Consider the following 10,369-nt stretch of genomic DNA (forward strand, 5'->3'; position numbering starts at 1 on the left):
CTGGCGCGGAGGCACAGGCCGCCCACCGCCAGGTTTTCTGAAGGAAACTTTATCGGAACATAGCCACGTCCATTTGTTTATATTTGTCCAGAGCGGTTTCTCATGACAGTGTCCACGTTGAGTAGTTACGACAGAGATTGTGGGGATCCCAAAGGCCGACATATTTACAGTCTAGTCCTTTTCCAAAAGGTTTTCCGAACCCGGGGTTAGCAAAATCAACACGCCAGCGGGTAGCAGGGAACATGTGTGCCATGTTTATCTATCAGATACTTCTAGCCGTGACTAGCTCTCCATCCAGCAGGACTCCAGTTCGCCCTTGCACGGTGATTACGTCAGCCTCGGAGAATGAAGTGAGGTGGCAGCTATGAATAATTCAGTGCTGGGCAGGCCCCAGGCATGCAGAGAAGCCAAGCTAAGGGCAGCGTCACTTGTATGATCATGGTTCTTTTTAAAAAACAATTTATTTATTTTTAATGTCAGAGAATGAAGAGAAAGGGATAGAAAGAGAGAAACATTCGTGATGAGAGAGAATCATTGATCGGCTGCCTCCTGCATGCCTCATGCTGGGGATCGAGCCTGCAACCTGGACATGTGCCCTGACCAGGAATCGAACCGTGACCTCCTGGTTCATAGGTGGACGCTCAACCACTGAGCCACGCGGCCGGGGCTAAGGCATGGTTCTTTGTCTCCTAGTAAACGACACCGATGAGATCGGAGAGCTAAATGACGTCAGCATCACCGCCCCGTCCAAGCCCAGCTGGCGGCTGTCGAACCTCAACGCCACCACCAAGTACAAATTCTACGTGAGGGCTTGCACGTCCAGGGGCTGCGGGAAGCCCGTCACGGAGGAAACCGCCACGTTGGGCGAGGGCAGTAAGTACAGGAGCTGGGAGGACACATCTGCACTCGTGATATTTACGCCGAGGAAGGGGCGCCCGGGCTAGCCTGCTAGTCGTGCAAATCGGGGATCCATGGCCTCGGGCTGTCCCCTCCTGTTCTCCACCCACATAGGCCCAGAATGTATCTCTCGTGTTCATAAAGTTCACATCGATTCAGTGTATGGGTTTCTACACGACAGTCGTCCCGCGGGAGCTCCGTGTACTAGTATATGAGGTCAGGGGCTACCGTGTGACTTAATGCAAATAGGGGACGAGAGGGCATGAAGTCATTCCTAAGGTTAGTAGGAGGATATTTTCCTTTTGGAAATGTTTCCAGACTAAAAAAAAAAATTATCTCTTGCCCTGGTAGACGATGTGCAATGCTGATCTAGTACATGTCACTTCCCCACACGTGTCAGACCCCTGCTCATGCTGACTCACGTACCGGTTTTATGTTTCTGTCCAGTGGCTGGTGTCGCCTGTCTGACGTGGAAATGGCCCACCGGTCTGGTTTCATTTGCACGGTTTTTCTGATTTAATTGCACTTTTCTTTTTCCAGCTCAGAACCATGTCTCCCCGAGTTACTTCTCCAACCACGATTTGAGCCGTGGTTTCGCTAAGCTTACCCTGACACCAGCAGGGCCCCGGGAGAGAAATGAGACAGTAGAGTGAGGATGGAGGCCTGTGTGAGGTCCCCGCGATCGGACCTGGAGGGATATCTGGGGACGGGAAGCAGGAAAGGGGGATGGCGGGAACCCCTCCCGCTGGGTTCCGGCGCGGTCTTTGGGAAAACACACACGTGCATTTCCTCTGAGGAGCTGTATCTCGATATCACGGAACCCTCCCAAAATGATGCCTTTTGTCCAAGTGGGACCTCTTCCTGCGTCTCCTTCTTCTTGCTCTGCCTCGGCAGCACACGCGTTCAGAGCACGGGGTCTGCCTTCTTTCTGGTTATTGTCTGGTTGTCACTCGGACGTCCACGGTCCATAATCTCAGAGGGAAAAGATGGATTCGTCAGAAATGGGCTTCTGTGTGCCTTTAATGGTTTGAACAAAACACCTGCTTCTCTGTTTTTCAAAAGCTTGTGCTCCTTAATGGTTTCTCAGAGTCAAAACTAACTGCCTCTGTTTCGGTGGTGCTCAGTCTTAACCTCTCTGCTCCCTAACGCCACTGGTCAGGGGCCGTCGGGAGCGAGGGAGGCCCTCTGTCATCAGAAACTCGGCATCGCTTCCTCCTCGGTGGGAGCGTTATAACTAATGCTCAACATGTCACATCGCATCCCATTGAAAACAGCGTTTCCTGACCCCTCGACATCGGGAATATATTTTACTTCCAAATAAGTTATTAACATTTTCCGGTTTCCATTTAGTCTGTTAATTTGATTCTTAGCAAAAATAGGTATTTTGGATAGTTTGTTGCAAGGCCAGAAATTAAGTGTATCTTTTAATCACACTTGGCTCATATTTTTACCTGCAACGATGAGTTTTTACGATGACTCTGTGGCATATTCATGTTTTTCTTTGCAAAGTGTCCATTTCTCAGAGCACGTCCCAGCCTCGGTGCCTTTTGATTAAATGTACCTGGAAACCTGCACTTTCTGTAGCTTGAGTCCCTACAAATGTGCCGCACTTCATGTGTGGCCATATTCGGATGCCGCTCCATCAATATTTATGGAGAAGAGCAAGGAGGAAAGAAGTAGCATCGAGTGAAGATGGCTGTGCTTCCAGTTATCAGCCTTCAAGGCCGCACTCCGTCTCCTGCTAGGCGTGTCAAGTTCAAATTCCGCAAAGTGACAATGCACAGTTTTTTTTTAGGTCCGTGTTTGGTTTCGAACCGTTCTCCTGGCCAGGTAGACTTACTAGTATGTACAGCGTCTACTTATCAGCTTGTACGCATCCCAATAGGACGCGCGTCCAGCTCATGGCATTTGCCGAGCTTCAGCGTACTAAAAAGAGCATAGGACACCTCCATGGTATTGATCCTCCTGGTAATTCAAGGACTGTCTCAGGGGAAACGGGGCTACCAGTGGCTCTCTTTTTTGTCTCGATTAACACTCTCTCTGTTTCCGCCTTTCCGCCCGCTTCGCCACGCTCACGGTTCCTGTGCTCTCCCCGTGTACGTCCCTCAGGCAGAGGTCTCGGGACGCTCCCAGAAGGAGTGAACGCCACTGAAAAGGTTCACCCCCCCGAGGTGCCTGAGCCCGGAGCCGAACACGCAGTCCGCCTCCTGCCTAAGAACTGGGTTGGGAACAATAGCATTTTTGAAGATGTGATTGAGGCCAGAGGGAGAGGTGAGGAGTGGGATTGCTGGGGTGGCCTCGGACGGCCCATCTGCGTCCTGTAGATGGTTAGGTGCCCCCACTCCCCACATTGGAGGGAAAAGTGTGCAGGGTGTTGGCTGTAAGAAGGCAGTTTCCATTCGTTTCGCATAGCAGATTTTTGTTTACTTATTTACTTATTTGGTATTTTTAAACCCTCACCCGAGGATAGTTTTCCATTGGTTTTGAGAGAGAGTGGAAGAGAGAGGGAAAATCCGAGAGAAACATCGATGTGAGAGAAACACATGGATTGGTTGCCTCCTGCACGCGCCCTGACCGGGGCCCGGGCTGGGGAGGAGCCTGCAACCGAGGCACGTGCCCTGGACTGGAATCGAACTGGGGACCCTTCAGTCCGCAGGCCGACGCTCTATCCACCGAGCTGACCGGCCAGGGCGTCAGCGTAGCGTTTAAAACTGTCCCCGTGGAAAGCTTCCCACGGAGCCCTCGCCCTGGCTGCTCTTTCTGGAATAGTTGCCTAAACTAGCTCCTGCTTATTAACACGCGTGAATAACAAAAACTAAAAAGGAAAACAAGAGGAACTCGGACCCCAGCATCACCATGGCAACCTGCAGTGCCCGAGGCGGCTTCTGCTTGCGCTTCTGCCGCTGCATGCTCACCTTGCCCGCCTGCCTGTCCCCCGCCTTCTGTCCTCACACTCAGACCCGGCCAGAGGGGCCGTTCCCAGTCAGAACACGCCCTGTGTCCGTGTTCTCCCCGGGAAGTGTCCTCCCGGTCCCCTTCCCGCCAGGGTCCCCGGAAGGAGACACAAAACGGATGCTGTTTTGTGTGTTTGTGAATGAGGGGTCACTTCCCCCAAAGGGGCGCAGTGCCGCTGGCTCTCGGGCCCTCAGTGTGTGACTTCCGTGTGCAGAGTACGCGGGCTTGTACGACGACATCGCCACGCAGGGCTGGTTCATCGGGCTGATGGGCGCTATCGCCGTCCTCACCCTCGTGCTGCTGACCATCTGCTTCGTGAAGAGGAACCGAGGCGGGAAGTACTCAGGTAGGAGGTTCCTCTTTCTCTTATGTTTACTGGGGCAAGAATACACTCATAGAAACAGCCCGAGCCTCCTTTGAGGGACGAGTGGCCGACGTAGACATGGTACCTATACACAGTGGAGTACTACGCAGCCCTGAAAAAGGTGGGCCGCCGCCATTTGTGACAACATGGGTGAGTCTCGGGAGTCATGCCAAGTGGAATCGTTCAGACGGAACAGGACAAGAGCCATGTGACTGATTTCACTCCTATGCGAAATATAAATTAAAAAGCAACAAACGAACAAATAAGTTTGTTTTTAATAGAGCTTCCAATTGATTAAATATTCCTCTCTAGGGGGCACGCTTCAGAGATGTCTCTTATCCTTCTAATTGCACAGACAGGTTAAATTCACTGAGTACATTAGAGGTACAGTGCGCTGTGCGGAGAAACCATTCCTGTTAACTGGCCAAGGGGGCGCTGTCTCCAGGTGGCTACACACTTTCCAGTTTCTAGTACTTAACATGGGCCCTAAGGAGACTTACAGTGCTTCCCAGCTTCTCTCCTTAAAAAAATATATATATTTTTATTGATTTCAGAGAGGAAGGGAGAGGGAAAGATAGAAACATCCATGATGAGAGAGAATCATGGATCGGCTGCCTTCTGCACACCCCACACTGGGATCAAGCCCTCAACCTGGGCATGTGCCCTGACCGGGAATCGAACCATGACCTCCCGGTCATAGGCTGACACTCAGCCACGGCAGCCGGGTCAATAATTGACGTTTGTTCTCTGTAGCGTAGTGACAGGGCCCTGAGGTGAGCCTGTGGCATCTTCCAGAAGGCTAGGAGAGCTCGGGGTGGGCGTCGTCACTGGTTCCTCAGAGGCCACGGCCGAGCCTCGGATCCACAGAGTGAAGAGTGAATACATGGAACCCGGCAACGTGCCAGGGCTCGATGGCAAAGAGGGAGAACCCCGAAAACCCCTGTTTTCCTTTACGAGGTCACGGGCGGTGGGAGAGTCAACCACAGACACACCCACGCGGCCGCCTTGGGCGGTGTGAGCTCCGGGGAGGTTACGGGCCGCCCCCGCCCAGCCTCGCGGCTGACGCGCCTCTAAACACGTTTGCATTGTTCGCTTCTCTCTCTTTTCTTCAGTGAAGGACAAGGAGGACCTGCACCCGGACCCGGACGTTCAGTCGGGGAAAGATGAGACCTTTGGTGACTACAGGTGAGCATGACGCCCGCCCCGCACGGCCCAGGGGCAGGCGCTCCTCAGGTCCTCAGGTCGCAGGGGCAGGCCCAGCGGCGTCACCCCCACGCCTCCCCTGCGCCCTCGGAGCAGGTACCACACTCTCATCCCCTCCCCCGAACGGTGCTCCTCAGGAGACCCCTCTGTCCCCACCTTCTCCCAGGAGACCGTGTCCCGGGCATGGAGACTGGCACTCACCTGTGCCCCAAGCAGGGGCCGCCCCGAGGGCTTCTGTCGTGGTAACTGCAGAATCCCAGCCCCGAGCCGGTGGCCGCATCATCAGGGCAGCTGACGGCGCTTCCGCCGAGTTGTGTGTCCAGCTCACTGCTCTGGGGTGTGGGTGACGGAGGTGCCTGGCCGGGAGGGGGCCCCCGAAGTCCCCACAGACCAGGAGCCGAGCGTGGGCCCTGAGCGCTGGCTCACGCGACACATCACTCCTGCTCCCTCGGCGACTGTGCGTCCCATGAGGTGGGGAAGGGCGGTGCCCCGGCCCACAGCCCGACGGCCACGCGTTGCCAAGTGCGCCCACATCTACCTACACCTCTCCAGTTCCTCCTTTTCCACTTTCATAAAGCTGTGTAGGGTGGTAGACGACTTTTTACGGTGTGATCGTCGTTAGTACTTAAAGTAAGCCCCGATCAGGAATTTAGAAGACTGTATTGCGTTATAGACATTTCACTAACTCAGAGTTGCTTTTAAAGATATATTTTTATTAGTATTACTATTTTTTAATCCTTATCCAAGGACATTCTTGGAGAGATGGAGAGAGAGAGAGAGAAACATTGACTGGTTGCCTTCCTTCCACCCTGACCAGGGATGGAACCCACAGCCCAGGCATGTGTCCTGACCAGGAATTGCAGGGCAATTTTTTGGTGCACAGGGTGATGCTCAACCAAGGCCAGGGCCAGAGTTGCTTTTTTTTTTTTTTTTTTTTTTGAAGAATCCAAACCATAAGTATAGGATGCTAATGTTCTAAAAATGCCAGCCATTTAAAAAACATTTAACAAACCTGAGTTTATACACTCTATTAAATTAACTTCTTTGATTATAAGAAACAGAATTTCATTGAGTCACCTAAACAAAGAGTGATTTTGGGGAGGATTTGGGGGAACATATCAGATCAAAGGTAAGATAGAAGGTGGAGACTTGGGGATCCTGAGTTCCAATGTTCGAACAGCCAAGGAGGCAGCGTCTGTCCTGTGTCTGCAGGGGCACCCGGCTTCCCAGGGAGCTCCCGGCTGTAAGGGGAGCAGAGCTGCTGTGGAAAATGGAAAATAGGCCTGGCCAGTGTGGCTCAGTGGTTGAGTGTCGACCTATAAACAGGAGGTCATGATTCGATTCCCAGTCAGGGCACAGGCCCGGGGTGTGGGCTCGATCCCCAGTGTGGGGTGTGCAGGAGGCAGCCGGTCAATGATTCTCTCTCATCACTGATGTTTCTATCTCTCTCTCCCTCTCCCTTCTTCTCTGAAATCAATAAAAATATATTTTTTTAAAAAGGAAAATAGTTTCTCAGTTGCTCAGAACGGCACAGATGGGTGGTGACTTTTGAAACGTGTCTGTGAAAGTGTCCTTTAGGGTTTGTGTGTCCGTCTCCCATGGTGACGATACCCTGAGCACAGAGCTCTGCTCCACCCTTGCTCTGCGGGAGCAGATCCGGTTCGAGGCTGCTGACCTGCTCTCTCTTCTCCCCCAGCGACAGCGACGAGAAGCCCCTGAAGGGAAGCCTTCGATCCCTCACGCGGGACCTGGCGGCCACGGAGAGCGCCGACAGCCTGGTCCCCTATGGGGACGGTGACCACGGCCTGTTCAGCGAAGATGGGTCCTTCATCGGTGCCTACGCAGGGTCCAAGGAGAAGGGCTCAGTGGAGAGCAACGGCAGCTCCACAGCCACCTTCCCTCTGCGCGCGTGAGTGCCATGCGTGGGCGCCACACGTGGGAGCCACGTCCCCCTGCGAGCCTGACCATTCCCGTGGGAGCCACGCTCCCCCTGCGAGCATGTCCACTGCCTGTGGGAGCCGTCTTCCCCCTGCCCGTGTGGCCACCACGTGTGGGAGCCACGGTCCCCCTGTACGCATGACCGCCACGTGTGGGAGGCACACATGGGAGCCACGTTCCCCCTGCCCGTGTCGCCTCCAAGTGTGTGGGCCGTGTTCCCCCTGCAAGCGTGGCTGCCTCGTGTGGGCATCAGCGGTTCCCACCGACCTCCTGTCCGTCGGCTCGCGGGTCCAGAGCGTGCACCTGGGACCCAGCACTGCCAGAGGCTCCAGCCAGACTCCCACGCCCTGCGACCACGCGGAACAAACAGCACTGCCGTGAAAAATAGCAACGCCCTGAGTGCCGCGGGCCTCTTGTTGTTGGTTCGTTTTCTTTACAGGTGCTGAACATGCAGAACACGGAACAGCCGTGTGTGGTCCACCTCCAGGAATCCAAAGTGTCCGTCAGTGTGTTCCGTCCCCCCCGGCCGCGTTGGCACAGACGTGGCGGCCCCACGGGGTCTCTGCTTGCATGAGTGTGCTCTCGCAGGGGAGTCTGGGTGATGCTCCCCTACAGGTTAGAAGGTAGATGGGGGAGCACACAGGTTATTTAAGTGTAAAGAGGAAAATGAATGTCTTATTAAAACCGTTGGTTGTCTGTATGCAGTCAGAGTTTATTATTTAAGTTTAGGAGAAGTCTTAGTGCGCGGTCCGCTAGCACTCGCTGAGCGCTGTCCATTTGCCCGGAGACAGCCCTGTTTCAACAGCAGCCGAACTGCCTCAGCGGGAACTGCTCATTCCTATCGGCTCTGATCCCGGCACACGTCCTGTTGGTGTTTTTTTCTTGGACTAAATTCGGCTGCAGGAGAGGCCGCGTCCCAGGCCGTCTTAGGAAAGATGGCGAGGCGTGGCTCCGTGACATCCGCACTCCCACGCGACGGCTCCCCCCTCTGCTGCTTCCCTGATGGCCCGCCGCATCTGCTCGCGAGTGCGTGGTGTGTGCCGTGTTGATATCCACACCGTAGGAGCCGGGGTTGGAAGGAGAGGGAGGACATGAAGGACGCCGTGCCCACCATCCCAGGGCCACGCCGGGCTGTGCAGCTCCCACGCACGGCTCTGTACAAAGGCCCCGGATTCTGTTCTTCATGGCTTCCACCCAGGGTCTTACAGTAACACGTCCTGTAGACACGGAGGGAACGTCTTCATATTTTTCAACATAAGTTTTGTTGGGGGGGCGTGTGCTCCGACCCCAGCCCCGAGGGAAGCCGTTCACACACGACCCTCCATCACGGGCTGACCATGCTTGGGGGCGTGTTCCGTGTTCTCCTGGCGACATCAGCGTGAGGTGAGGGAATTCATTGCCTGGCATGTGGGCTGCCCATCCGCCCAAAATTGTCCATGAAAACGTGAAGAAAGCGTGTGAAGGCTCGTGCATGCGCGTCAGCGACCTCCAGTGCTCAGCTCTCCATGTGCGGAAACAGCTCTTACCCTCCCCACAAAACCCCTGATTGTGTTTAAGCCAAATTGTCTCCCAGATTCTGCCTTTTCGGAGCTGTGGCTGTGGGCATCCCTTCTAGCGAATCCCTTGACTTTGGTGTTTGTTGCCTATATCTATCTGTTGTTTTAAACCTCGTGTGTAGTCCAAAATGCATGGGCAGGAAAGAATGTCTTAGTTAAAACAGCGACTTAGGGGTCAGGATCCGAGCGCCCCCCCCCCACCCCCATCCCTCAGCACAAGTTTCCAGTGGGGAGCCTTGGTCCTTGCCCTGTGTGGGGGTGGGGACCCGCACACCCGTGGGGGGCACCCCGAACTCCATCCGCATCTGGTTTCTAAGGACCCGCTTTCTGGAGGCGGGATCCTCACGTGCTGACTTCTCCGGGGGGATTCTGGTCCCCGGCTCCTGATGAGGCCAAGGTGGTGACTCGGGGGTTTCGTTCCTCAGCGGCTTCAGCTCCTGTTCTTTGTCATCAGGCCTCCAGAAGGCACCGGGAGCACGTTTATGATGAATTCAATAACCTCCTGTTAGAAGCCCACACAGTGGCCACATGTTTCCTTGTCCGAAATCTTAGCGCTCCCTTAGCTGGGGAACAAGGGGGTCCCTTCTGAGTGGCCCAAACCAAGGGGCATGGGCCATGCAACTGCCCTCGGCGGCCTTTCTCGATCTCCCGTGACCTCTTCTCCGCGCATCTGGCCTCTTCTCCTGGGAACCTCCGCACAGAAGGACCAGATCCGAGGCTGGCTTTCTCGCACCCACGGTCGATGTTCCTTCGATGTCACAGGCTGTGTGTTCTTGCGAGGACTCTTGGTGGAATGACCCAGGCTTGGGGAGACCGCAGTTGTCTCCCGGTCCCAGCACCGACTTTGTACAGAAACCCCAACACAGGCACACGCTGGACCCCTCTGCTTCAAACAGTCTCAACTCTCAAGTGCTAACGATGATCTCAGTTACCTTCTCTTTGTCACAGGGTGTTCTTCTTTATGAAGAAAAATTTGAAAATAATAAAAGCTAAGATGCCTTTGAACTTGATCAGCAAACCCATACTCTGATGACGTATCGAAAAGTCACCCCACGCACACCCACGTAACGCTTTCCTGTGAGCACATAAATATATTTTTATAGGAAAACAAACCTACAGGAAAGAAAGTAGATCCGCTGTTCCATGAGCAGCGCGATGCGCACACGCCATCAAAAAAATGACCGGTCAGACGAGAATGAAGCAGGGTCTTTGCTACGCAGGAGTGACTCATGAGCTCTGCACGTATGTTCATGAGCCGATGTGAATTGGGTGGGTTTGTTCTACTTGTGTAAAGGCGTCTGCTATTTTGGATGTCCCCATGTTTGTAAAAATGAAGAAGCACAATGGAATTGTGCGGGAAGCCTCACATAATATTTTTTCCTATTTTATACTCATGGAGGAGATGAGCTAAAGAGAGAGACCGATCGTGAGAAATGTTGTTCGGCTTTTCTAAGCA

At 54.0% G+C, this 10,369-nt stretch overlaps 1 protein-coding gene across 1 annotated transcript in view; it reads left to right on the plus strand.

Annotated features, from left to right (window-relative positions):
• The window catches only part of CHL1 (cell adhesion molecule L1 like), a 102,569-nt gene extending 94,516 nt beyond the window's left edge, over positions 1-8,053 (plus strand). Inside the window, exons 24-29 of the mRNA XM_081106268.1 lie at positions 694-873; positions 3,007-3,168; positions 4,067-4,198; positions 5,329-5,401; positions 7,116-7,328; positions 7,797-8,053. Coding sequence (XP_080962394.1) covers positions 694-873; positions 3,007-3,168; positions 4,067-4,198; positions 5,329-5,401; positions 7,116-7,328; positions 7,797-7,803 — 767 coding nt within the window. The 3' untranslated portion in view covers positions 7,804-8,053. The remainder of the gene's footprint in view (positions 1-693; positions 874-3,006; positions 3,169-4,066; positions 4,199-5,328; positions 5,402-7,115; positions 7,329-7,796) is intronic.
• Positions 8,054-10,369: the final 2,316 nt, after the last annotated feature.

The sequence above is a fragment of the Myotis nattereri genome, assembly GCF_964212035.1.
Source record: "Myotis nattereri genome assembly, chromosome: 14".
Lineage (NCBI taxonomy): Eukaryota > Metazoa > Chordata > Mammalia > Chiroptera > Vespertilionidae > Myotis > Myotis nattereri.